We start from the raw sequence: 26,107 nt of genomic DNA on the forward strand, positions 1-26,107 counted from the left end.
TTATTGTTGTTGACATCGTGGAGTGTTGGTGATGAAAAATTTCGATTAGGAATTTGACCCAACAATTAATGCGGACTGAAGCAGGAGTTGAACCGGGAACAATTGAGAAGTTTCTATTCGTTGTTGACCTTATGTTGACAAAGCGGAGTCCTCTCTTTGCTTCGTAATCTGTCTCCGCTTCATAACCTCTCTCTGCTCCATAACCTCTCTCCGCTCCGTAATCTCTCTCCACTCCATAACCTCTCTCCGCTACGTCACCCCTCTCTTCACTCTGTAACCTCTCTTCACTCTGTAACCTCTCTTCTCTACGTAACCTCTCTCCGCTCCGTAATCTCTCTCCACTCCATAACCTCTCTCCGCTACGTCACCTCTCTTTGCTCCGTAACCTCTCTTCTCTACGTAACCTCTCTCCTCTACATCACCTCTCTTCGCTCCGTAACCTCTCTCCGCTACGTGACCTCTCTTTGCTCTATAACCTTTCTCCGCTATGTCACCTCTCTCCGCTCTGTAACCTCTCTCTACTACGTTCCCTCTCCGCTATGTTGCCTCTCTCCACTCTGTAGTCTCTCTCTGTTACGTAATCTCTCTCCGCTACGTCACCTCTCTCTGCTTTGCTGCCTCGATGAGGAAACGAAGACTCCTCTCCGTCGTTAAAGCGAAGAGTGGGGGTACCTGTAAAAGACCCTCCGATGCTTAAGTCAGTATTTTTCTGAGTCGAGTGTATGAGTTTCAACTAGAGTTTAATGTCATACCTAGTCGTCTTGCCCCCTATTTATAGGTGCATCAGGGCTTGGGCTACAAGTAAACTTGCATGGCAAATCGCTGAATCGCTGATAACTTGGATGGTAAGTCACGATTAATATCGTAGTTATTCTAGTAATTATCACCACTTATGACTATAATCATTATCATACTCAATGTTGCAATGATTAACGCACTTATTGCCGTACTTATTGCTACATTTATTTCCACATTTATATTTGTTGTAGGGCAAAAATATTCGACCATTTCCACACGGAAGGTAACAAAAATTTCATGCTTATATCCTTGATATTGTTGTCTTTGAGCACAGTACGTTTGAGAAGGATGTAACTGGAGGAGGTGAATTTGTTATTAATGGAACTGGAAATGTTCTTGGCCAGAAATTTAGGACTATGGATAATATTATACCACGACTTACGGATCCATTTGAATCGCATCAAAGATTTAAGAGGCAATCTTGACAGGAACTGCACCACCATCCCTTCTGACAATTTTCAAACTTGGCCATTTCTTCTCCTCTAGATCTTTCTACCGGCCTCTTCTCTATTTGTACGTATGCATCCATCACAATATCAATATTCCATTTGTTAGGAATGATTTCATTTCTACTTTCAAATGCCATATCAGAAGCACACCCATAATTTCATGACCATCATAGACAAGAGGCCTGGAGCTGCCCCTGATTTCCCTCCCTGCAGCCTAACCATTTCATGCATTTATATATGTGGCGGCTTTTAGTTTTAGTGAAATGGTCACCTTTAAATATAATCACGACTATCATCAATCGCTGTAAAATCTCCCAAGTTCAATCTCCATCTGTCCATCATATCCAACTATCCTTCCATTAATCAGATTTTTATTCACAACTAATTCTTACAGTATTAGAAACTGACTTTCGGTGCTAAATCTAGAAATGTGTGGTCGCTGAAAATTTGTGGCTAAAACTATAGTTGCAAAAAGTGACTATACAGTCTTTCTAAAATTTAATTATAGTTGCAGGCTTGTAGCTGGTTGTGACTTGCGAATTGTGGCTTGTAGCTTTTCAAATCACCGGTGGTCGGTCGTACTTAAGCTAATAAAGAATTGAAGATTTATTTTTTGCAGAAACGGCCTCATTTGAAAAGGCTGACGATTTTTTTCATTACATGTCAATTACATCAATATCATGATTATTGGTCAAGCTCTTTTCCCTTTTTTTGGTCAATTAAGATGAGAGCAGAGTGGAAGTTGTGGCGTTTCTCCCTTCAATTTTCTGTTTTAGTCAAATGAAAACAAAAAAATATAGAAAGAATATCACAAATGGTCACTTAATTTTTATCTATTCGACAATTTGGTCACTCAATTTTCAAATATATCATTTTGGTCACTCAATTATTACGCTGTCAATCATTTTAGTCACACAAGAGACATTTTATCTCACTTTAATCACTTCTCTCAATCATTCTAATACAGATTTATCAATTTTTCACAATTGGTTGGATGAAAATATCATTAATATTGTGGCAAATAATTTTTTTTTTAATGAAAAAAATTAACGAAGTGACTATTTAAAAAAAAAAAAACCCCACCTCATTCCCACCCTTGATGGGGCTCGAACTCCTGACCTAAAGTGACTAAAGTGAATAACATAATTAAAGTTGAGTGACCAAAGTGATATATTTAAAAGGTGTGAGTCATAGTTGAGTGATCATTTATGAAATTCTGCCTATTATGATCTTACACGCAAGTAATCAGATATTTCGTTAATGTATATTCTATTAAGTCTTGTCTTTTTTTATTTTATTTTATCAAGGAGGTGTTAATCCATTAATGTAATATCTTACATTATAATATGAGTCATACAGTCAACATCCAAGACCGAGACTTGATTCTACATCCAAAAAAAAAAAAAAGGTTTAATACTCGATTCTAGATAGGCATAGGAGTCAATCATTGACGAAACGTGTCCTATGTTGGACTTTGGGAAGTTTTCAACAAAATTAGGAGAGTTTCTACGTTACTAGAGCATGAAAGAAGAGTGATAGGGATAGAAAATCAACCCTTTCTTCTTTCGCTTTTATTTCCTACAACATGATCAATCGGTGTTGTTCACTTCTTTTGCCATTGGCGATTCTGTTAAGCGGCCTTGGCAGCTTGGCTACATCCAATTGACTCCGGATCATGTCGACAAGATCATATATCTCGTTGATTCTCCTCTCCATATCAAGCTTATTTTGCGTAAGATTCTCCGTCAGCTTCGAAATCGTATCCTCCATCTCCTTCATTTGGTGGACTAGACCCTGCAAAATTTTCATCTCTGATGAGTTGATGTAACATTTGCCAATCAGCCAGGCAATTTGCTCCATCGCTCTGAATTTCAGCTAGCTTCTTGATTAATTTCTGGCTAGAAGAGAACGGTCTAGGTCCGATTATTGGGAAAGTTGTAATAGTAGAAAAAAAAGAAGATCAACGTAATTCATTACCCTCCCAACTCTGAAAATCATAAAAATGCCACTGTTTCACACCTACAAAGTTGCTAATGCGCAGAAAATGTTATTCAAAGCTCTGCTTCTCTTCCTCCTCTTCCGATTTTGCGAATCCAGGGACACCATAACATGGAACCAAGAACAACTGAAGGATGGTGGTGGAGTTTTAGTGTCCAAACAGAGCAAGTTCGAATTGGGTTTCTTCAGCCCCGGAAATTCTAGCTACCGGTATGTCGGAATTTGGTATTCTCAGACTGAAGTATCTAATAAAACAGTGGTGTGGGTTGCAAACAGGAACAATCCCATCAATGATACCTCTGGTGTGCTCACAATAAACAGGTATGGAGAACTAGTCCTTTATGCTTATAACATGGAGAGCACTCCTATTTGGTCTACTTATGTGTCGCGGTCGGTTCAAAATGTTAACACAACCACTTTATCTGCACAGCTTTTAGATACAGGAAATCTAGTTGTGTTCCAGGATAATAATAATGAAATCTCTATATGGCAAAGTTTTGATCATCCTACAGATACTTTAATTCGAGGTATGAAAGTTGGGGTGAACTGGAAAAGTGGGCAAGAATGGGTTTTAACGTCTTGGAAGTCACAAGATGACCCTGGAACTGGGGACTATACCCTTAGGCTCTATCCAAATCAGATTGCATCCCCCCAATTTTTTATGTACAAGGGGTCGAGTAAGTATTGGCGAAGTGATACAGGGCCAATTGATTTTGTCACTAATCAAGAGGAGACTTATTATCTCATGAATGGCACCAATACAATTACAAGAGCAACAGTGACTGATTCTGCAGTAGAACGCCTTACATGGGATGATGGTGGCCTTCAATGGGAGGAAGACTTCTCTGCACCGAAGTCCCGGTGTGACTGGTATGGACAGTGCGGTGCCAACAGCAAATGTAGCCCTGACAATGTTAATGTGTTTTGGTGTGATTGTTTACCAGGGTATGTACCTAAATCTATTAGTGATTGGAATCATAAAAATGGGACAGGTGGATGTGTGAGTAATCGACTTGGTTTGTTGAAGTGTGGAGATGGAGACGGGTTTGTGAAGGTGGCAAGAGTTAAATATCCTGACACATCGATAGGAGCATTGTTAAAATCAGGTATGAGTGCCAAAGAGTGTGAGCAGGAGTGCCTAAGAAATTGTTCTTGCACCGCATATTTGAGCACTGAATATGAAGGGCTTGTTGATTGCTTGACATGGTATGATGACTTGATGGACATTTTAGTGTACACAGAGGTTGGACAAGATCTCTACGTTCGTGTGAATGCAACCGTGTTAGGTACTAATCTGCTTGCAATGGAAGCAAACTCAACTGAGTACATATAAGTTTTGAATGTCAAAATTACTTGTTTTTTATGTCATTGTTTTCTAATCCTTTGTCATCCTCTTATGTAGCTGCAAATGCCAGAAGATCAGAAGGTTTTTTGGAAAGGAGGGGTATGCTGGCTATTCCAATACTGTCTGCTGTGCTAGCATTGGTGCTAATCATTATGCTTGCATGTTGGTGGGGTAAGAAGAACAGGAACACAAAAGGTGAAAGACGTTCTCATCTATTTTAATTAATTAGTTAAACTGCTTTAGTTGTTATGAGCTGGTAACAGTCGTTCCATCTGTAAATCAAATGAAAGAACTTCAACATGCAAGATCATCTGCATCTTGAAAACATGGACTAAAGTGAATAATTGTTTATTTTCTAGGCATAGACTTTGTGGAGGCAGACGAGCTTGTGGAAAACCAGACAAACCCTGAATTGCAATTTTTCGATCTTGACACAATAATAGCAGCCACAGACCACTTCTCTCGTGTCAATGAACTTGGCCATGGTGGTTTTGGCTCTGTTTATAAGGTATAGCAACAAATTCCTAAACATTTCTAGGCTCTAAAAATCTCCTTTTTGTTCTGGCTCTGTTAGGTTCTGGCATGGCTGTTTCTTTAACTATTCTTAATTAATTAATCGACAGTTTAGTTGTTCCTTAAAGGTCTTAACTATGTGAAAGATTGATATTGATATTGGACATAACTTCAGGGTCAGCTACCAAATGAAGAGAAAGTTGCTGTGAAAAGATTGTCCCAAACTTCAGGACAAGGGATCAAAGAATTCAAAAATGAAGTTGCAGTTATAGCAAGACTTCAACACAGGAATCTTGTGAAACTTTTAGGCTGTTGTATAAAGGGAGAAGAAAGGATATTAGTGCTAGAATACATGCCTAACAAAAGCTTGAACTCCTTTCTTTTCGGTACGTGTAGATGAAATAATGATTGCTTCAAGCCATTTCTCAAATATAAAGAACATTTTTGAAGCTTCTTTGCTAAAGAGTACTGTTTGCATTTTGATGTAGATAGCACAAGACGGTCCTTTTTGGATTGGGAAAAGCGCTTTGAAATTATCAACGGGATTGCTCGTGGGATTTTGTATCTTCACCAAGACTCAAGATTGAGGATCATCCATAGAGATCTGAAAACTAGCAATATTCTTCTAGATACGAAGATGAACCCAAAAATTTCTGATTTTGGCATGGCTAGAATATTCCACGGAGATCAACTGCAAGATAAGACGAGCCGAATTGTTGGAACATAGTAAGAATAATAAATATCACATTTAATCTTCATTATGTCATTCTTTGTCTATGACATTCTACATTGTTTATATACAGTGGTTACATGTCACCAGAGTACGCAATATTTGGAAGATTTTCTACGAAATCTGATATATTTAGTTTTGGGATCATAATGTTGGAGATTGTTAGTGGCCGGAAAAACAATGGTTATGATCTGGAGGATCCTTCCATGAACTTGATAGGACGTGTAAGCAAAACATATTTTTCTAACATTTTATCCCTTAGTATTCATTTATTTTTTAAACTAAATTTCAACTACAGGTTTGGGAGCTCTGGGGAGAAGGCAGGGCCTTAGATATTGTTGATTCGACACTGAAGTCATATAAGCCTAATGAAGTCATGAGATGTATACAAGTTGCGCTTTTGTGTGTACAAGAAGATTCAAAGGACCGACCTGCCATTTCAGCCATTGTTTTCATGTTGAGTGGTGAATTATCTCCTCCATTGCCTAAGCATCCCGCATTTGTTTACAGAAGAGATTTCAGCGCTGATGTTGATCCATTACTTCCAAACGGATCTGATTCTGTAAATGACTTGACAATAACTACAATGGAAGTTCGATAATGATGCAAAACTTAAAATTCTGACAATATGTACTAGTTTTTATTTAATTTATTTTTCATCATAATTTTATGTTTTTAGTCCCCTATCCAGTTTCTATTTGTTTATGCAAACACCAGTTAAGACCCAATCTAATCCATTTCCTAATATCAATCTATTCCAGTCAGGGGTAGCAAACGTGGCCAATCTGCATTTAAAGATGGAAAAAACATTAAGTCAGAATTTAATGGTAAAGAAAGAAACACTAGCAATGGATGGATCAGCTGATCAAAGATAGGATTACTTGTGCTAGACTTTCCTAATTTATTTTTGGTTTCCAAGTTTGTTAAGGAAAGTATGATATCCTAGTGATTAGGGGAGAGACAGACTTTTGTCCTAGTAACTATGAATCATATAAATTACCGGTAATTTAGATAGATTCTTGGTGTGAGATTGCTAGCACTACTCAGTCTTCTGGTGCTTAGTTCTTCATTGAATTGCAAGCAAACTTTTCACTGAACAGTTTATGGCAAACTTTAACAGAATCAATACTGCTCTGCTTCTTCTCTATTTCCTACAAAGAGTTGCATCACTTTGTATCAATTATAAAGTTATTATGCCTTACAAACAGTGCCTTTGTGCTTGACAAGAACTGTAACACTTGTGACATCACAGAAGAGACCTCACTTTTAAAACTGCCAGCAGAAGGCAGATAAGATTCTTCCATCACTAAGTAAGAAAAAGGCATTGACACCTTGATGTATGAATCAAGGCCTAACTTACATAATGCCCCTTGAATGCTGGACATGGCCGGTATAAGGTTAGCTAGCAAGTCGGTTGTAACCATCTCATTTCCTGCTGCAATGTTGGTGATTTTCGTGGAGGGATAAAAAGGCTTAATGTGTGTGCTAACATAGAGAAGAGTTGCTTGGGGGTTGGTTAATTCGACCAACATTGTGTTTTCAATTGTTACAATTAGGGCTGGGAATGGGCCGGGCTGTGTGTATAATTTGAAGGTCCCAAACCTAGCTCTTTTTTTCGGGCCGGGCCCAAATTTTGTATTTTAAAGTCTGGGACCGTATTAGGCCAGGACCGTTTTTTTTTCAGGCCGGTTTTCGAGGCTTTCGGGCCCAAATTGGCCTTGGAAAAAAGAGAAAAAAACTTGCTGCCAATCACCAATAGTTCAACACAGATCTCAGATCGTTTAATACCAAGCTTTGAATACATCTAAACCAGCAGTCTTAAATCTTGAATCAAAGCCAGCAATTACAGAGAAATCAAAGCCACCAGTTACAGATCTCAAATCTTGAATTTGGGTAGTGCTCAAAATCTGTAAATTTCATAGAGAAATTACAGACTTGAGAATTAGGGTTTCCCGGAGTTTCAAACCAAAGATGAAAAGCGAGAGAGATTTCTAAGAATCGAAGCAATTTCAAGGTGATATTGCAGAAATGAAAACTAGGGTTTCGTGGGTATGTAGATCGGGAGACGATGGACAGAGACACAGACAAATCAAAGCCATTATAGGTCAGTGGTAGAGATGGAGAGCGACGACGCAGTGCAGACGAGGTCAATGGTGGAGGAAGGAGTTGGGTATGCAATCTCAAGATGAAAAATTACAGAGAAGCAGCAGTAGCTGTGAAGATTGTGAAATTCCTTGCTAGATTATGCTTTGCGGGGATTGAGGTTTCTTCACTTTCTTGATAGATTAGGCTTCCTTTGGAAGCGAAGCGTAAGAGGAAGATCCAAAAAAGTAAAGAGGAGGAAGAAGAAAAAAAAACTGACGGAGAAGGAGAGAGAATTTTTTTTGACAAAAGAAGGAGAGAGTACTCGACGCTTGGAGAGAAGAATAAGGACGCGTGGGAGAGAATAAAATAATCAATAAATATCTAATAATGGTATATACGGGCCTGACAGGCTTTTTTCTTCTTCTAAAAACACAAGGCCCGGGCCCGGGCCCGGACCATCTTTATCTACTTCATGCCCTGACCGAACCGTTTCGAGTGAAAAAAATTTAGGGCCCGGACCGTACGGGCCGAGTTTTGATGGGTCGGGCAGGTTTTCTGGGCTTTCGGACTAAAATGCGCAGCCCTAGTTACAATTAGCTCAATTCCGGAATTTGCAAATGCTGGCAGTATTTGAGGATGAATTTGTTTGATTCAATTAGATAATTAAACGATTTCTGATTCAATTGATTTTTTACAGAGATGATCTTTAAAAGTTTATTTAATATATAGACCGTTGGATTATAAATTTATTAAATAAAAGTATGTTAATCGGTAATGGGGTGAATATGCACCTAAGAATTATTCAAGTTATTATGTCTTAATCACAAGAGAGCACGTTCACCTCCTAAGATGAACCTAAGAATTGTCCAATATAAAGCCGGCACGTCCATCAGTCCATACATGAGGGCAAAACAGACGAATAAAAATCAGAAAGTATAAACCAATCACTATCTTATTGAGGTCACAACTCACAAGTTTGTTTCGAATCACGAACACGTGGACATTTAGAGCTCCACACGTAAACAACGTCACCAACCCAACCATCTTAGAAAGTGGGCCTTTCACAACTCCATCTTCATCGGGCCTTCTCTCCTTGAACCCATTGGGACCCAAGCACCTTCTCGAATCCTCCTTTCCCGCGCAATCACAACCACCCATTGAAACAGTCCAAAACGTTCCTTCTCCTCAACCCCACCAGCCTCACGGCGTTAGCCTCCCCAGTCTGCCCAAACCCAATTAGTCGCCCCCAAGTCAACGGCGCAACTCTAACGGACTTGCTCGTTAAGCCAGCAGAATATAACGCGCCGTGGCAGTTGGGTTTGCTCAAAAAAAACGACCCAACGCGCCCGGTTCACACCGCCTTTATCGCTTGCAGAGGAAGAAAATTCTTCGTTCTTAAGAAACCGCTCGGACTCTTTCCCCTATAAAACCCTCGTCGTCCTCCTCATCAAAGTCAACAAAATCTGAAAGTCAAATTCAACCCAACAGCAAAAAGAAGCGATTTTGATCATGGCCCAACAAGATTCAAGCGTGAAGGAACCACAGATGGTACTTTAATTTAATTTGTTTTGTTTTGTGAAATTTTTGTTTGGATTTTTGGGGTTTAATTAATGGTTGTGGGTTTTAATTGAATTGGGGATTTTGTGTAGGGTGAGAATAAGGAGGAGCAGAGTCTCAAGTATTTGGGATTTGTTCAAAACGCCGCCGTTGCGTCCGGGGTTTGCGTCACGAAAGTGTACGGTTATGCGAAGGAGAGGTCTGGTCCTTTGAAGAATGGGGTTGAGTGTGTGGAGGGGAAGGTGAAGACTGTTGTTGGACCGGTTTATGTGAAGTACCAGGAAGCCCCGGCCCAAATTCTCACCTTTGTTGATCGCAAGGTACCTTAAGAATTATTATTTTTGTATGTATTTTTTATTTATTTATTGTTCTTGTGTTGTTTGTGGTGTTGCTTGTGACATTTTTCTCAATGATAGGGTTTTGTTTTGGGTTTGGAAACTGAACTTAAACACAATTGTGATTGCAGAAGTTTCAATTTGTGTATGAAAATTTGGGGATTTTTAGTTTTTAACTTTTTAGTTATAATGGTTTTGAATTTAGCTTGATTTACTGGAGGTAGTTTGTTCATACACAGTTTTTTTTTTTTTTTTTTTTTTTTTTTTTTTTTTTTTAAAAAAAAAACCCCACCCCATTCCCACCCTTGATGGGGTTCATACACAGTTGAGTTACGTTTTCCACTCACTAAATTTGATAGTTTCTTGATAGGGTTGTTGCTTGCATTGTCGATTTTGAGTTGGACATTCACACAATCAATTGGGTTTTGAGCTTCTTCAATTTGAATTTAGACTTCTACAGGTGTTGAGTTAGCTTGAGATTTTTTGTTTCCTTGATGAGATAAAATGCTTCAATTCTAATTTATTTGTGTTCCTTAGAAATGATGGGTCTCTTCTTGTTTTTGTTGTCAAATAATTTGAGTGAATTGATAGTTGCAGTAATTTGATGAGTGCATCTAGGTCTCTATTCAATGCATGCCTCGGTTAAGATACTTCTAATGGTCTGAAGCTTATTTTGGATTGTGTAACTGATCATGAATATTTGAACTTGTTCAGGTTGATGAATCTGTGACCAAGGCTGCCAAGCTAGATGTGCGTCCAGTGATCAGGCAGGCCTCATCCAAAGCCTTATCGGTTGCTCAAAAGGCACCAGAGACGGCTTGTACAGCTGCCAAATCTGTCTACACCAAGTATGAACCAAAAGCTGAGGAATGCGCTGCTTCTGCGTGGCGAAAGCTGAATGAACTCCCCGTCTTCCCAAAGGTGGCTGGGGTAGTTGTACCAGCTGCGGCATATTGTTCTGAGAAGTACAATGAGACTGTGCAACACACCGCCGAGAAGGGGTACAGGGTTGCCTCGTACATGCCTTTGGTTCCCACAGAGAGAATTGCCAAGGTCTTCGGAGAGAAGGTGCCTGAACCAGAGCCATTGATCGCAGCAACTCATGGGGAGACTGATATTGCTGTTCAATAAGGATTTGTGTGTTTATATATTTTTTTTGATGTTAAAATACTGGATTTGTCGCTGGAAATAATTAACAGAAAACAATATATGTAAGAATTGGGCATAGCTTTTCAGCATGCATGAATGTTATATATACATTTTTTGTTTCTCCGATCTATTTTCTTCTGGGTATAATGTGCTGTTCATGAATCTAACTTTAAGAAAATGTAACACACTGGCCCAAGAAAGAACAAACTAGTCTCTACTCTTTGTTCATGCCACTCATAAATTTGGCACATCCTTTCAACTAAACCAACCTCACTCACACTAAGCAATACAATGTGCAACAACATGACACTTTCTAGACTGATAAATCAGCCTCTTGGACACCTTCGATTTCTTTCAACAGTAACTCCCTCGACAGCTAGATAAAATAATTTTATTAAAACTGCACGTCAAGTATTTCAACCTCACTAACCAGTTTGAGATAATTTAACCTCTGTTTATTGCGTCCAAAATAGAGATATCACAGGCCTCTTGCTTTAGCTACGGCGCCCTCTAAGGCTTGACGACGGGATTGGGTGATTTTCTTTTGGGCCGAAATGGGCCATGCCTTGTGGGCTGGGCTCAACATATATTTGGGCCTGTAAGGTACACCCACAAGTATATGTTGAGCCCAACCCAAGATCGTCCACGACATCTAAATTCCCAGCCAAGCTTCCACCTCCAAGTCTTCACCAGAAACCAAAGCACTCCCACTTTTCCATTTCCAAGTTCCGCAGAGAAAACCCATAAAACTCACAGAGGGAGCTTTGAGCTACAAAAATGGCGAGCAGTTTGCAGATACCAATCTGCACACCCACCTGTTCATCCTCACGAAAGTCTCGAAATTTCACAGCCTTCTGCTCCATTAACGCCAAAGCAAAAGCCAAAATCCCCATCCCTCCTATAAACCCTAGGGACCCCTTTCTCTCCAGGCTCGCCTCCGTGGCTCGCAATTCGCCGGAAACCTTGCTCAACCGGCCGGCCAACAACTCCGACTCCCTTCCCTACTTGGATATATTCGACGAGCCTAAGCTCATGGCCACCCCAGCCCAAGTATGACTCTTGATTCTGTGTTACTCTAGCTTTCTTTTTTCTCAAGTTTGAAATTTTGAGTTGGTACTTTTAATGGGTACTGATGAATATAGTTGTAGTAGACATTGTGCAGAAATATGTATTGATGTTCTTGATGAAGAAAGTTTGGATCTTTTTAATGCTTTAACAGTAATTAGAGGGATTCTTTTACATGTTATTAACGGTTCATTGTGTTATATTGAGCTTGTTTTATGACTCTAATGTTTGCTTATTTGTGATGAACTGTTTGAAATAGGTGGAAAGATCAGTTTCTTACAATGAGCACAGACCAAAGAAGCCGCCTCCAGATTTGCCCTCATTGCTACTCCATGGAAGAATAGTTTATATCGGCATGCCTGTAAGTTCTTGAGCCTCGTACTGATATTGGTTATAAATTCCATCTTGTGGAATATATCTAATTTTGTCATATTAATCATGTTTAGGCTGAGAATTGAAATAACATTAAATATAAAAAGGGACCAAGTGTTTGTTTTGGCTAAGTAATTTGGTTCCTAGAACTTTTTTGGGGCAGATGATTAAATGATATAGGAAGAAAGTAAAAACTCCAGTAATAGTTTTTTTTTATCAAGTCTTTTTCTTGCATGTTGTGAAATCTCTCAAAAGAACCTTCTATGTTTCAGCTTGTACCAGCAGTCACAGAGCTTATTGTTGCAGAACTGATGTATCTGCAATGGATGGATCCTAAACAACCAATCTATATTTATATTAATTCAACTGGAACAACACGTGATGATGGTGAAACGGTATGTCTAGTGAAACTGATATGTATGAACTGATATCTTTTCCTTCTTGACCAACTTATTCTTATTCTTGTATTCTGAACATTTACTATTCAGGTTGGCATGGAATCGGAGGGTTTTGCCATCTATGATGCGATGATGCAGTTGAAAAATGAGGTGATTCCATTTTAGCTACTCTTGCATATAACATAGTTATATCCTTTATCTTGGTCGCAGTGATGGTTTTAGTGTTCACGGGTGGGTTTTGAGCTACATAGGAATGTTTCTAGATTAGCAACTCTGTTATGGCGGAGATGCATATCATAGAGGTGGACTTTAGCAGTGTCTGAATCTGTTGCCTTGGTGTACAAAAACAAGTATATGGTGGCAGAGGCAGCTGCAATGTTTTGACATTGAATATTCTGGTTATTGTTGATCATGTTCATAAATTCTATGAAGTAGCATATTGCAGGTGTCATTTGCACAGTATTAACTTTTTATCCTTTTTCTACCCTGAACTGCGAGTGCTAAGGGAATTTGGCATTGAGAAGTACGAGTATCTTATGCATGTGTATATGATAAATATTCTATCTTTTGCTTTATAACATAGTTGTTCTTTATTCAGATACATACGGTTGCTGTCGGGGCTGCTATAGGTCAAGCTTGTCTGTTGCTTGCAGCAGGAACTAAGGGTTACCGGTTCATGATGCCACATGCCAAAGGTATGATGCATTTTTGTTCAAAAAGTTTCAGTTTTAGACCTTGAAAAATGCTAACAATTCCCATCACTCCTGTTTCAGCCATGATCCAGCAGCCTCGTGTCCCGTCATCTGGACTGATGCCTGCTAGTGATGTTCTTATTCGTGCAAAAGAGGTCAGTCTGACTTTAATTGCATTCCACTATTGAAATATGGCAAAAGATGACTGTTTCAATATTTTCTTTAATCCTTGTTCTTGTCCTATGCACATACTTGCACATTATCTGGTTATTTGCTTGGTCTCTCCACTTGTTCAGAGGAGATAGAGTAGAAAAGGTTTATATCAAGTCATGATCACCTGTTCATCTTGTAATACAATATTACAAGTCAACTGAGCACTGACTTTGGCTTGAGTACTTTTGTAGGTAATAACAAATAGGGACACTCTTGTAAAACTCCTGTCCAAGCACACAGGAAATGTAAGTTCTTTTATAAGAATTAATAAATATATGAGATAAAAGTTAATGAACTTATTGTATCGTGTGATTTATCTTCACAATTTTTTTAATTTTTTTTTTTAAATTTTAGTCCGTGGAGGCTGTATCTAATCTTATGAGAAGGCCATATTATATGGATTCTACAACCGCTAAACAATTCGGTGTGATTGACAAGGTAAGTCCTTCTGGTATTCCTTTTGGATTGACTGTGGTTTTTCACTAGTTGTGGAAAGTTGATCAGTCAATTCTTACTGCATTCAGATCCTGTGGCGTGGTCAAGAAAAGATAATGGCAGATGTAGCCTCCCCTGAGGATTGGGACAAGAATGCTGGCATCAAAGTTGCAGATGAAATTTAGTTTATCTGAACATGGATGAAATGTTGTCATTATAGGTAAGTGGCATTCTCTTTCGTCTATCATCCAATATCATTTCATTCGAGTTTACATACGACTTCAATGTGAATCGATTACGGTCCCATTGAAGACTCCCTCCCTTCCCCCTCTACTCCCTCCCCGGCGCTGGGAAAAATTTATTCCGACAAGAAATCTTTTTTTATTTCAAATAATTACATGAGCAAGCTAATAAAATTCAGTTTTCCTGGGGAGGAATATAACTGTAATGTCAGTTGCTTGGCAAGTCGACAAGTTATGGTGCAAATGTAAATAAAGGTGATACCTTCAGATTAGCTTAGAAGCTCTTTCTCAGCTCCTAGTAATGGAACTTGTTTTGGGATTGTTTGATGGCTTAATTTTTAGGTTTGAAAACTACCAGCATGATTTGTTTGGGAATTTTTTTTTTTCGTAGCAAGCATCTGTTAACTGGATTTCTGATTTGATTGCTTCTCATGGTGTAGGAAATTATTAGAAGCTATTACATGGTCAACCAAATCATTAAAGTGTCACAATGATCGGTGTAAAAGAACTCAGAATTGAGACAGTGACCTGTTTACGAGCAAGGTTTGGACGAAAGAGACTGAATAGTGTAGTGATGCCAAATTGAATCGACTCTAGAGCAATCTACAGGGCGCGCAAACACGCTTGAACTTGCATAGTGACTTTTTTGATGTAAAATTTTCAGACATAACTTATCACTGATCTTTTCTTTTTTGGATGGTGTTTCACGCAAGAACGGTGCAATCCTTTCTTAATAAAATTGAAAGTTTTTTTTAGAGGTTTTGTCCATTTACACCATTTTTAGAGATTTTTTTCCCACTTACCCCATTAAGTTTTTTTAATTATCTCTTACCCAAAACACTCTAAGGAGGTCTTCCCTAATACCCCATTAAGATTTTTTTTTTTTTTTTTAATTTTTTTTAATACCATTTTACCCTTACCCCTTTGTTACTTAGAGATAGAGAGAAAATAGAAGAGAGAGAAACTATGGGAGTCTTCGCCGGAGCCCGGTCACCGGCCGCCGGAATCCGGTCACCGGCCGCCGGAATCCGGCCAACTATTGCCCCCCAATAGACGACTATCAGCCATGTATTGCCCCCCAATAGACGACCATCAGCCATGTATTGCCCCCCAATAGACGTATATTACCCTAATAGTCTATGTCAAATAGACGTCTATTGTCTCCTAATAGACGTCTATTGTCCCCCAATAGATGTCTATCAGCCATGTATTGCCCACCAATAGGCGTCTATTGCCCCCCAATAGATGTCTATCAGACATGTATTGCCCTCCAATAGGCGTCTATTGCCCCCCAATAGAACTGTCAGTAGCTGAAATGGGAACTAATATTCCTAAAATTAGACAAATAAAACTTTGATTAAAGAAAAAAACAAAGAGATCATATTAATTTAAAAATGCATATTGCCCCCCAATAGATGTCTACTGCCCCAATAGACATTCAAAAAAAATTTCCCTTTCTCTCTGCCCCATTACTTAAAAAAAAAAAAAAAAAAAAACGGAAGAGAAAAATTGATCTGGCCACCCAGAGAAATACTCTGGGCACCAAATCGAAGCAAAAACCCAGAAATCCGGCCAGACATCACCGGTGGCCGTGCTTGCTGCTCTCTCCAATCCTCGAAATGCTAGCAAAATCCTCCTCAGTGAAAACGGCGTCGTTATAGGGGAAGGTCGATCAATCCGGTTTTCTCCTCATCCACGATTGCCAACGATCGTGCAATCGAGGCTGCAAATGGAGATGTGGTCCTCATCAATCCTAGCCAAAGATGATCAGATCGGCTTTCTCCTCGTTGGCTGAGCGGTTGAAGTGTTAATCGGAGTTGGAGGCCGAGTTGTTGAGGTTGATGACGATGGCAGCTGAGCGGTCGAGTTCAGAATCGGAATCGTTTGACGGCGACTGCAGACATGCTCGACGACGGTGAGAGAGAGTTGGTGACGACGCCGTGGTAGGCAGCCCGACTCTGGTAGTAGGCGGAGTTGGCGTCGTGGTTTTGCAGGGCGGGGAGAGGGAGAGAGAGAGAGAGAGAGAGAGAGAAAACGCAGATCGGAGAATGAGAGAGAGAATCGGTGTCCGGGGGGAGAGAGAGAGAGTGTACAGAGTGGCGTAGTTGTAATTCTTTAATTGGGTGGAGGGTAAAATAGTCATTTGGTGTTAAATTGTGTATGTGGGAACAAAAATCTGTTACTGGGGTAAGTGGGATAAGTTTTGCTTATTTTGGTGCTTTGGGTCAAGGACCCTTTTTTTTATTAAGTTGGCTAGATTACCTCAAATGCCAAACTTGGATTAAGAAACAGTGGTCTACAGTATAGGATTTAATATTGATTATGACAATTACATATAGAGTAATTTTTGTATGTTATATTACTAGGCCACCAATCTTCTTTTAAGGATGCCGCACTAACATGAATATCTTTTTGTTGAGGGAAGAGGGAAAAATAAATAAATAAACATAAACTTAATGCCATACCAACATGAATATCTTTTTGTTGTATCCATCCCAAGACCACTTACGAAATCAACAATGTCAGTATTACAAGAAAACAACCATGTACACAAGCATCTCTGCCACTTACAACCTATTATAGCCATAATGTGACAAAAGTGACTAATAAAAACAAACCACTAGGTTATAACACATTCAGCCACACTAGAGGATTATAAATTACAATCAAGGCTCACACCAGCCCACCGTTATAGCAGAAAATTACATATTTAGCAATAAGTAACTTTTAATTTTTTTCATTAGAAACATTGAGCATCTAGGATCATTTTTTAAAGTAATTTGAAATACATGTAACCCTTTGGAAAGTCTTTCACTTTAATATTCAACAAATATCATATAGGGTTGCATATTTCAGGTTCAACACTTACTCAGCAACTCCCTGTTCATTATACGAGAGGATCCAATGGGCAAGTTGTCTTGGCTTGCTCCAAAAACTAAGAAAAGCAAAGGGGCATTTCAATACTTGTATAGTAATGCAATAAAAAAATTTTAAAAATAGTTGTAGCGTCAATAGCTGTCAGAAGAGGCAATCAAATGTCCGAACTACGAAGTAAGGCCCCGTTTGGAAACAGAATTTTGATTTGGATTTGAATTTCAAATCTTATGTATTTAAAATCTGCAGAATTGAAATATGTGTATTCTAAATTTTGCTGTTTGGATTAAAAAAAGATATATAGAGATTTAAAATTGAAGATTTAGATTTTGTAATATTAGAACAGCATCCATCTCAACCAAATCAACCATCAAAGGCTTCAGAGCAATCTGAAACTTGACTCGGAGGGGATGAAGTCAGCGGCGGAGAGCTCAGCCACCATTGCCGGCGTCAATGAGTCGTCATCTTAGGACGATGACATCCTAAGGACGCGTCGCCGGACGAACAAGAATTCTCAAAGAGTTGAAAGCTCATTGGGAGGCTAGGCTTTAAGTCCTATGTATCCAAATACGATATCATCAATTTATTGATCCTACTTACATGTTATATATTACTTTAATAGATCAAGTGTTAGTTTTTCGGAATATTAAAATTTCAGAACCGAGAGCTATTGTATTAATTACTTTTTGCAATGAAGTACTCCAATAACTACAAAATACTTTCACATCATAATATCATAGAATATCCAAATCCCAACCCTACCAATCTTTTCTTGCTTCTCTTCGACGGCTTTTTATTCTTCTCTTTCTTTTTAGTAGGATTTGGAATATCCAGATTGTGGTATAGTGACACCTTCATCTTCAGTTTAGGATTTTTGCCTATCTGTTAATAACACCACCATTACCAACTCGTCTAAGAATTCTTCAGTTTTAATACTATTTTAAAAATTAATGTAGGAAGACAATTTTGTCTTTGAAAATAAAGTCGCATGCGTCACAGGTTTTATTTTAACGGTGAACTGATGGAAGTTTACGAAATACTGAGTATCATCCTGAAAGTCACACGAGCCTTCAGAACCTTTGGTTAAAAAAACACCCTTCTATACAGGTAGTAAAAAGTAAATTTACTTTTTGGCCTTCGCCATATAAAAGACACTGTGTTTGCTTGAACTATTGTGGCGAGGGAGAGAGGCAGATGGGGAAGCCCTCTCTCTCACTTGGATTGACACTACTCTTCTCCTTCTCTCTCACAGCTTCCTACTCCTTCACACCCTCTTCTTCTTTCCCAACTTCTCTCAAACAATCTTCACCATCTCCCAAAGCCACCCCTTCAGACCTTCTCTCTCTGCTGGGCCCCAAATCCCAGTCTTCATCCATTGATCCCCTCCTGGCCCAAGAACTCACTTCCTGCTTCAAGTTCCTCGTACCCTTTAGGCCCAACGCCAAGAAACTGGTCCCGGAGAAGTTTTCCGGTAGAAAATTCTTGAGGTTCGAGCAAAAGGGTCAACGAGAAGAGGAGGAGGATGTGCTTGTTTGGTGGCCCCCTCAGCCGGTTTTGGAGCTGGCCCGCCTTGCCGTTGACTCCGGCGGAGACCCGGCTGCTATTCAACGGGCTTTGGATCCGACTATGATCACTGTCAGTCTCTTATTCTATCTTTTCTTCTATTAATTTCGCATGTCTTTGTGTGCATGTAGTTTCGAACTGTGCTGTTTTTCTAGTCCTAAGGTTTCACAGGCAAATACCCTTTATTAATTCATAGCAAAAGCAGTAATTGGAGTTGAAGTTTCGATTTTTAATAATGAAATGAATAGCTTGGTTGATATAGGAAAGGTATGTTTGTGAGGAGGAAGGAGGAAGGAGCCAAGTATTGTCTTTTGTAGTGATTGATTATTACTACTTAATGCCCTGAAAGTATTATGCACAAATTGGGTTTATAAGATAATGATACACTCTAAATACTAATAAAGAACCTAACTTTGGGGTCACTGCTGCTTGGAAACCTGGATAATAAGTGAGTTCCAAGCACCTTGTTGACTTGTTCACCTTACGCCAGAGCTGGTTATGTCGATTGCTTAGCTAGTTTGATATGAATTGGTCCCTGTCTAGTTGAGCCGCTGTGAATTATGCTGAAAATTGTACCTTGGTGTTGCATCATTCTGATAAATTGGTGTTGTTGTGAATGACTGCTTTGAAATTCCTTTTTCCTTGCAACACCACTGAATATATTTTCTGATTCGGTCCTCATTGCCTACCCATTTTGGCATTTTGATTACACACAAGTGGGAGAACTGATGTGGCCTGTTTTGGAAATATAACCTGGCATGTTATTATATGCACTTGTATTAATGGTGTTCCAGCTACATGGTGACATCGCATACGATTTATATGAATTAAATGTAATATCTGGTTTGTTATACTATCAGTACCGCAGTTGTAACTGGATGATGTTTATTCTAGTGATGTATTAGGTACCTGATGTTGAAGGATCTGAAGAGAACCGATGTCAGCTTACCAGAACTCCATATGGGAGACATTTCATAAGTGAGGTCTGTATCAAAGCAGTGAAACTTTGTTTTCGTGTTATTCCAGGCATGGGATGAATTCTCTTTTGATTGATCCAGTGCTCTTTTCTCGTACTGCAGGAGTTGAATTCATATATTGGATTTTTATTTGAACTTATTCTTGCCCGCGGTCCCACTGTTGGGTTGAATGTGTCGTTGAATCGCTATGATTTGTTCCATGGCCACCTATTTCTTGCCTTAGACACTGGAAGACTTGGTATATTGTAAGTTGGTATTTCTCTCACTACATCTTGAAATTTTTTTTGTACCATATGGTAGGCTGTGCATGTATGATACGAAATTGAACAACAAACAGTTTTTACCTGTCATTTCTTCTGTTAAGAACATATGTTTCTATGTTTGGCAGGTTTCATGCGAAAGAATACCCTGCATATGATAAAGAATTATTTCCATACAACATGGGTTTCTGTCAAAGAGGTAGAGTTCCAGATAACATTTTATATATTAGTAGGATCTATTTGAATCTATTTTACTTTTTGTTCAAGGTTTACAAATAGTAGGTGTTCTGTTTTCAGTAATGGCTTAAAAAAGATTAATGAAGAAAGAAGCTAAAGTGAGATTTTCCTTGCTATAACCATTCCTTAGTTCCTCAAATTTTTGGATTAAGCATATCAAGCAATTACAATACGTCAGAAAATATGGTAAACGCCTTGTAATGAAACGTTTGTACATCTTTTGTTCTAATATCACCTCTTTTAGGGTCTAATGTGACGTATGATGACTCAATGAACCTGCGAAATATCCTCTGGCTAGCTCCATTGCCAAGCAATTCAGCCAAAGGTTGGGAAGCACCAGGTACCTCTCCCTTACAATTAGAATCTATAGGAAGTTGGAATGTCTTTCTGAACCAATAAAAAGTTTCAGTCTTTATGGGAGTTGTAAGTTACCGACAGACCATGTCACCTGTATATTAGTCCCCTATGAGCAGCATATTCAGTTTAATATCTGAAAGAAATGTGGAGGTCTGGGTTTGCATTTGTATGGGATGCATTAGCAACCAGAATACTACAATGTATCACATGAATAAAGCACATTTGTTTTTCTGTCGGATCAGATTTCTCTCGTCTGTTTCTTACCGCCAAAGTATTTGATTGAGATATGCACTGGTGATTTATCAAAATGAAGCACAGGGTCCTTTCTTTTGCAGTAAAATTTATGTAATTGGAAATTTTCAGGTGTCCTGGTGGTGCTCGATGCCCGTCCAGATGGAATCATATATAGAGATCTCATACCCGAATATGTAAATTTTGCAAGGACTATATATGAAGGTGTGTACTTCCATTGATCATTTTCAATCTCACTTGGTATTGGGAAGTTTGAACATATCTTATTCCATGTCTTTTCCAAATATAAGTTCCAGAAGGTTAAGAAAATACAAATTGTCATTGTGCTGCCAGACGATCTTGGGGAGGTTGCAGTTGATGTCAACTATTTGGCTGTGGGAAATCCAGAGCCGAGGTTTCAACTTTTTATTTGCTGATGCTCAGTCCGAAGTAGCCATATGTATATACATCTAGATCTCTGCTCTGTCATGTCGTTTATATTTCTGCAACTTTTCCTGATCGTTTCCTTTTCATCCCGAGCGGACGCGATCAGCTTCTAATTTCTTTGGTGGCCAGTTGCAGATTATGTATTGTGGTCGCGGATCAACCTGAAATGAGATATTTGCCAGAATTAAGTTGGAAACTTGGAATTATGAAAGCGAGGTGATTCCTTTGGTATGATTGCAGAAGGTGAGAGATCATTCGTTTCGGTTTTACTGGTGGCAGATTGCATGTCAAGAGTCTTGGTGCGTTTGGCTCTGCTACTTCCTAGGTGTGGAGCTCAGCCTATTCATTGATGTAACTGAATTGAATGTCGCTAAACATTGTATCTTCCCATAATGTAATAAAAATGTGATGGGGTATACAAAGCAGAGCTAAGATTAAGCATGTCTACTACAAGGGACACAAACAATCAATTTGGGTACCACTTTTAACTAACTTGATTATATGATAGCCATTCCATTTGCTGCATTGAACCCTGAATTCATTGCTTTTGGTTACTAGCTTGTTAATAATCCCTAGAGACTTTTTCGCTTGCTGCTAAGCCAAAAAAGTTCCTACAAAGTTAAATATCATCAAATCAAGGCTTAAACTGAAATTGGCTGATAATTAATGGTTCAGTTCATGAAAAATAAGTGTTAATTATCTAAAAAGAAAAGTTGACCCGGATCATTGTAAAGTCCGCCAATTTTTTAATTATATGGTGCAATGTTTTTGTGTGTGTGTGTGTGTGTTTGTGAGAAACCATGTAGTCAAGACTCAAAATGATAAAATTGAGCAATTATTTTCCCATCAGACCGTCTAAATGCGCTCTCGTCCCTTGTAAATGAGGAGGTGTGATATTTCTTTACATTTATTTTGATTTTCAATAAAATTCAAAAAAAAAACATGTTGCTAACCCTGAAATTATTTTATGTAACCTCCAATCAATTTTACAGACTCCAATAAACACTCTATGACCCTCTACAAATTTTCAAAAAAAAAAAAAAAAAATCAATTTTGAACTTGTGTGCTTCAGTCAAAGATAAATCGAAGTATTCATAAAAAAAAACCTAACCATTCCGGTCGGGTTCGGGTTTGGGTTTCCCCGCGGGAATGACAGTATTAAAAACAAATATGCAGCACAATTCCGACTTCTTCCCAGTTTTGCAGCTCCGGCCAATTTGGCAGCCACAAATTGACTTCCATCATTTTCTAATCGGAATCAACAGATTGCTTCGCCGGAAAGGCTCGAATTTCAATCAAGGTGATCAGGGCGGATCCAGCCCTTGCTGGGTAGGGCTCAAGCCCCACCGGGATTTTTAGGCCCAAAAAAAAAATTAGGTTTTTTTTTTTTTTGGACTAGTCCTCTCCAGCTCTCCACCGCTGAACTCGCCAACTCGATTGGAGACTTGGAGCTCTCCCGACTCGGCAAACCTGCAAGAGTGCAAGGCTAGAACCAGCAACCCATCTCCGCCTCCAGGTATCTCACCATCTCTCTCTCTCTCTCTCTCCGTCTTCTCCTCCTCCTCTGCGACGGCCGACGGCTCCTCCAGTACTCCTCTTGATCTGTAAATAATCGATTTCTAATCTTGTATTCTTGTAAATAATCAATTTCCAATCAGTAAATAATCGATTTCCATTTGTGTTCTTGTGGGTTTTTAACTAAGGTAATGCCGTAATGGTATGGTTGAAAACTTGAAATGGGTAATGGTTTCGATTTCTGATTTGCATTTGATGTTGATGGCATAATTGCAGACAGTCAAAAGACTCAAAATGATATAATTGCAATTAGGATTTAATGCTGTTTGCATTTAGGATAGGATGCTTGTGTTTTGCTGTGAATGTGATAGCATGTTTGTGTTTTAAGCGTCCAAATGACCAAATTATAAACTCTAGTTGTTCTATTTCTCAAACAGGAATTTGATTGCTTCTTTGACTCAGAATGCATATTCAAAACCGGCCAGCTCAAAAAGAAGTTGGCCAAAAATCTAGATAGTTTTTACTTCAGTTTGTTCACCATTACATTTTCTAAAATGATACCTTTTTTTTTCCCCTCTCAAATTGATCTTTTCCTGTACATTAATCTCCAGAGGAACAAAATCACCAACCCGAAGTTTATCTTCACTTCTTTTTAAGTCTTTCTCTGTAATCTTTTACTTGCATAAAGCAATCATGTAGCTGCAGATAATAAAACAACATGCATTAACTTTAGGCAATGTTCCAGAGAGTTTACTATCTAGCAATCTGATCGAAAACACCTTGGACAACTGCATCTTCTGGTGTGAAGTGTTCTTGTTTGCATTTACTAATGCATCCTCCAGCTTCTGTCCTAGTGAGACTAAATTATACCTTTGGTTTTACGTCATATTAGGTCTAGGCATCCAAATGACCAAATTATAAAGTGTAGTTGTTTATTTGATTAAATTGGTTTTGCACAGGTTGTTAAATTGGTTCTGTTACATTTGATTAAATTGGGGGTTTAGATTGTCCACCATAATCTTTTTTTCTCCCTTCGTTAAGAAGTTCAAGCCCCACCAAGGTTGTAATCCTGGATCCGCCTGATTAGTAATTCACTGTACTCTTTTCTCTTCCTCAATTTTCTCAGCAAACCAATCCTATAAGATACGACTGTATTTCAACTGGTTGAAGTTACATCTACTTAGTTCTATGCAGTTTACTTGTAGTGATGATCATCATTGCAGTCTACCCATGTCCCCAATTTGGGGATTCAGGGCTATTTTGCTATATGCTTCAAGGGTTTAGGGTTTATCATCCTCTGCAGTCCTTACAAATTTGGATTGACTAATGGGAGAAACCAGTGGGTCTTTTGTTAAATTGTATCAAGTTTCAAGCTTTTCTGATTATCTATTTCAAACCACTAGATTCGATATGAATTTAATTTCGATATGTGTAGACTAGTGCTCAATACAGATCTTAGTTTTGTTTTTTTGTTTTTGTAGCACTCGTTGATGATAAGTGGTATTAAGCACTGATGCATTTGATTGTCTCCTATTACTCATAATTGTAATGGAGTTTCGAAACTTTTTGGTTACCATCAAATTGGGTATTATATTTTGGGTGTCTTATTTACTGGTGTTTCTTGCATTGCTTGCAGTCTGCAACTTCAAAGTTGGGCTATCCCTAAGGGGCACTAGTTTACAGAAATGGGCAGCGAGGAGCCAAGAGACCCATTGCAAGGGGTCGATTGGAAAGCTGTTGGTAATGACATGCAGAGGAATCCTGGTGATAAACCAGGAATAAAGAAGCGGCTTCCCAAGAAGATTCGGCAGATTCCAGAGTGCTATTTTCTTCCTCGAAGATCCCGGTTGTATAACTTTACATTTGTTGGAGCATGTATTGCTGGTGGAATTGGTGCAGGGATGCTGGTGGAGATGTGGATAAACAAGAAAGTTAGAGGTACGCCTTTTGGTTTCCATGTTCGTTTTCTTTCCTTATGGTAGGATTTACCCTGTTGTTTTTTGTGTATTGATTACAATTTCTGACCCGTTCGAGACAACTATAATCTCTGTCTTTGCACGTTTAGTGTTTTTGGTTAGTATGCAATGCTAACATTAGATACTGCATCTCTTTGAGCTGTTTTCGACGTGGGAAATCATGCACCTTGGGGTTTCATGGTTTAAATTGCATATCCAACCCATTAAGAGTTTTTGTAAGGAGATGTGAAATGAAGAAATGATCAGATTTCTGATGTAATGCTTACTAACCAAAAACGCTAAAGGAGATGTGAAAGTATGCATTTGCTTTTGTATTTGATGAGAGATGGTTTCTTAACAAAAGATGAATCTCTTTTGACCTCTGAAAGCAGTGTTTCGCTAAAGTAGTGGGAACTTTTGTAAGCATTCTAAGATGTAGTCTGGTTGTTGTAAAACGGCCTGTATTTTTTCTGATTTTTTGAAGTATCCTCTTTTGGTTTTTCATATGTACATTTGGAATAGATCTTATGCTAATGTATTTCTGCTTTGCTGTTGCAGAGGATGGAGGCGTATTATGGGAGTTTGACAAATAAAGCCCAGATAGAGTTGTGAATGTATCGGCATTAGATTTGAAACTTTATTAATGAGGCATAGGCTGCAAAGACAACTGCATTTGGTTTCTAAGCTAATGTTTGGTATTGGCATTTTTGTATAAGCAGAAATTGTCTCTTTTGTTTCAGCCCTTATTATTTAGTGTACAAGAACTGCCACAGAAGTTGTCTTGATTGTTCTTCATACCCATTTTCATTGTGCAAAGAAAGCATGTGGAAGAATAATAATGGTGTTGCCTCTTCCACCTCAATCTCATTCTCTCTGAGTCTATGCCGTCTGATTGTTGCAGTCATCAATATTTGTTTCTAGATTGCAGCACTAAGATTCAGAACTTTCATGTTTATGATAATCTTTATGTCTGGATAAGTATTGCATGTTCAAGGGATTTGATGATCATTATCCATGATTTCGATCTGTGATCGTGAGTCTCATATAAAGGAAAAAAAAATGTGAACAGAAAATTTCACGTTCGATCTAAGTGTTCACAAAAACAATTTAGACAATTAGAATTATCGGAAATATGAATCGACACAACTGACTTATATTTCGAATAGTTAGTTGCTCATTGAAGTTTCAAGTTCGAATCATTCTTTGTGAAATTGAGTGAACAAAAGAGTAACTTTTCCGAGGGTAAATAGGAATTTTGGGGAGCAAGTAAAAGTAAAACAGCCAACCCAAAATAGATAACTAACCAAAACCATAC

General features: G+C 38.6%; 5 protein-coding genes across 8 annotated transcripts; all 5 read left to right on the forward strand.

The window, feature by feature from the left end:
* Positions 1–2,708: 2,708 nt before the first annotated feature.
* LOC112193655 (G-type lectin S-receptor-like serine/threonine-protein kinase RKS1) lies at positions 2,709–6,454 on the forward strand. Its single transcript, XM_040516024.1, has 8 exons — positions 2,709–2,979; positions 3,289–4,531; positions 4,648–4,785; positions 4,950–5,098; positions 5,279–5,489; positions 5,592–5,829; positions 5,907–6,057; positions 6,132–6,454. Exons 1-8 carry the CDS (start codon positions 2,923–2,925, stop codon positions 6,432–6,434), a joined length of 2,490 nt encoding a protein of 829 aa, XP_040371958.1. The 5' UTR covers positions 2,709–2,922; the 3' UTR covers positions 6,435–6,454.
* Positions 6,455–9,245: 2,791 nt separating this feature from the next.
* LOC112192789 (stress-related protein) lies at positions 9,246–11,089 on the forward strand. The gene is made up of 3 exons (XM_024332662.2): positions 9,246–9,466; positions 9,568–9,795; positions 10,525–11,089. The coding sequence occupies exons 1-3, from the start codon at positions 9,428–9,430 to the stop codon at positions 10,939–10,941; spliced, it is 684 nt and encodes a 227-aa protein (XP_024188430.1). The 5' UTR covers positions 9,246–9,427; the 3' UTR covers positions 10,942–11,089.
* Positions 11,090–11,633: 544 nt separating this feature from the next.
* On the forward strand, positions 11,634–15,068 carry LOC112195337 (ATP-dependent Clp protease proteolytic subunit-related protein 3, chloroplastic). The gene is made up of 10 exons (XM_024335752.2): positions 11,634–12,009; positions 12,284–12,385; positions 12,669–12,791; positions 12,885–12,944; positions 13,393–13,489; positions 13,568–13,641; positions 13,891–13,944; positions 14,054–14,137; positions 14,224–14,354; positions 14,817–15,068. Exons 1-9 carry the CDS (start codon positions 11,737–11,739, stop codon positions 14,317–14,319), a joined length of 963 nt encoding a protein of 320 aa, XP_024191520.1. The 5' UTR covers positions 11,634–11,736; the 3' UTR covers positions 14,320–14,354; positions 14,817–15,068.
* A 3,339-nt stretch (positions 15,069–18,407) lies between these two features.
* On the forward strand, positions 18,408–21,847 carry LOC112195284. Of its 4 annotated transcripts, none has more exons than XM_024335690.2 (8): positions 18,408–18,885; positions 19,719–19,796; positions 19,893–20,035; positions 20,179–20,249; positions 20,532–20,627; positions 21,008–21,100; positions 21,230–21,335; positions 21,452–21,847. In XM_024335690.2, the coding sequence occupies exons 1-7, from the start codon at positions 18,445–18,447 to the stop codon at positions 21,310–21,312; spliced, it is 1,005 nt and encodes a 334-aa protein (XP_024191458.1). In that variant the 5' UTR covers positions 18,408–18,444; the 3' UTR covers positions 21,313–21,335; positions 21,452–21,847. The 4 variants fall into 4 exon arrangements, with proteins under 4 accessions (XP_024191458.1, XP_024191459.1, XP_024191460.1 ...); XM_024335691.2 differs by having other exon boundaries at positions 21,458–21,847; XM_024335692.2 differs by lacking the exon at positions 21,230–21,335.
* Positions 21,848–22,488: 641 nt separating this feature from the next.
* Positions 22,489–25,659, forward strand: LOC112193390. Its single transcript, XM_024333531.2, has 3 exons — positions 22,489–22,838; positions 24,474–24,775; positions 25,351–25,659. Exons 2-3 carry the CDS (start codon positions 24,523–24,525, stop codon positions 25,383–25,385), a joined length of 288 nt encoding a protein of 95 aa, XP_024189299.1. The 5' UTR covers positions 22,489–22,838; positions 24,474–24,522; the 3' UTR covers positions 25,386–25,659.
* Positions 25,660–26,107: the final 448 nt, after the last annotated feature.

This window comes from Rosa chinensis, chromosome 3 (assembly GCF_002994745.2).
Source record: "Rosa chinensis cultivar Old Blush chromosome 3, RchiOBHm-V2, whole genome shotgun sequence".
NCBI lineage: Eukaryota > Viridiplantae > Streptophyta > Magnoliopsida > Rosales > Rosaceae > Rosa > Rosa chinensis.

What these genes read in the sequence shown, in the direction of transcription:
- LOC112193655 (XM_040516024.1), top strand. Translation starts at nt 2,923, where the DNA reads ATGTCGACAAGATCATATATCTCGTTGATTCTCCTCTCCATATCAAGC. An exon ending in GTTTTGGCTCTGTTTATAAG is followed by an intron (nt 5,099 to 5,278) that starts GTATAGCAACAA and finishes ACATAACTTCAG; the next exon opens with GGTCAGCTACCAAATGAAGA. An exon ending in AGCCGAATTGTTGGAACATA is followed by an intron (nt 5,830 to 5,906) that starts GTAAGAATAATA and finishes GTTTATATACAG; the next exon opens with TGGTTACATGTCACCAGAGT.
- LOC112192789 (XM_024332662.2), top strand. Translation starts at nt 9,428, where the DNA reads ATGGCCCAACAAGATTCAAGCGTGAAGGAACCACAGATG. An exon ending in GCGTGAAGGAACCACAGATG is followed by an intron (nt 9,467 to 9,567) that starts GTACTTTAATTT and finishes GATTTTGTGTAG; the next exon opens with GGTGAGAATAAGGAGGAGCA. An exon ending in TCACCTTTGTTGATCGCAAG is followed by an intron (nt 9,796 to 10,524) that starts GTACCTTAAGAA and finishes GAACTTGTTCAG; the next exon opens with GTTGATGAATCTGTGACCAA.
- LOC112195337 (XM_024335752.2), top strand. Translation starts at nt 11,737, where the DNA reads ATGGCGAGCAGTTTGCAGATACCAATCTGCACACCCACCTGTTCATCC. An exon ending in CATGATGCCACATGCCAAAG is followed by an intron (nt 13,490 to 13,567) that starts GTATGATGCATT and finishes CTCCTGTTTCAG; the next exon opens with CCATGATCCAGCAGCCTCGT. An exon ending in TTCTTATTCGTGCAAAAGAG is followed by an intron (nt 13,642 to 13,890) that starts GTCAGTCTGACT and finishes GTACTTTTGTAG; the next exon opens with GTAATAACAAATAGGGACAC.
- LOC112195284 (XM_024335690.2), top strand. Translation starts at nt 18,445, where the DNA reads ATGGGGAAGCCCTCTCTCTCACTTGGATTGACACTACTCTTCTCCTTC. An exon ending in GGAGACATTTCATAAGTGAG is followed by an intron (nt 19,797 to 19,892) that starts GTCTGTATCAAA and finishes CTCGTACTGCAG; the next exon opens with GAGTTGAATTCATATATTGG. An exon ending in CATGGGTTTCTGTCAAAGAG is followed by an intron (nt 20,250 to 20,531) that starts GTAGAGTTCCAG and finishes CACCTCTTTTAG; the next exon opens with GGTCTAATGTGACGTATGAT.
- LOC112193390 (XM_024333531.2), top strand. Translation starts at nt 24,523, where the DNA reads ATGGGCAGCGAGGAGCCAAGAGACCCATTGCAAGGGGTCGATTGGAAA. An exon ending in GATAAACAAGAAAGTTAGAG is followed by an intron (nt 24,776 to 25,350) that starts GTACGCCTTTTG and finishes TTGCTGTTGCAG; the next exon opens with AGGATGGAGGCGTATTATGG.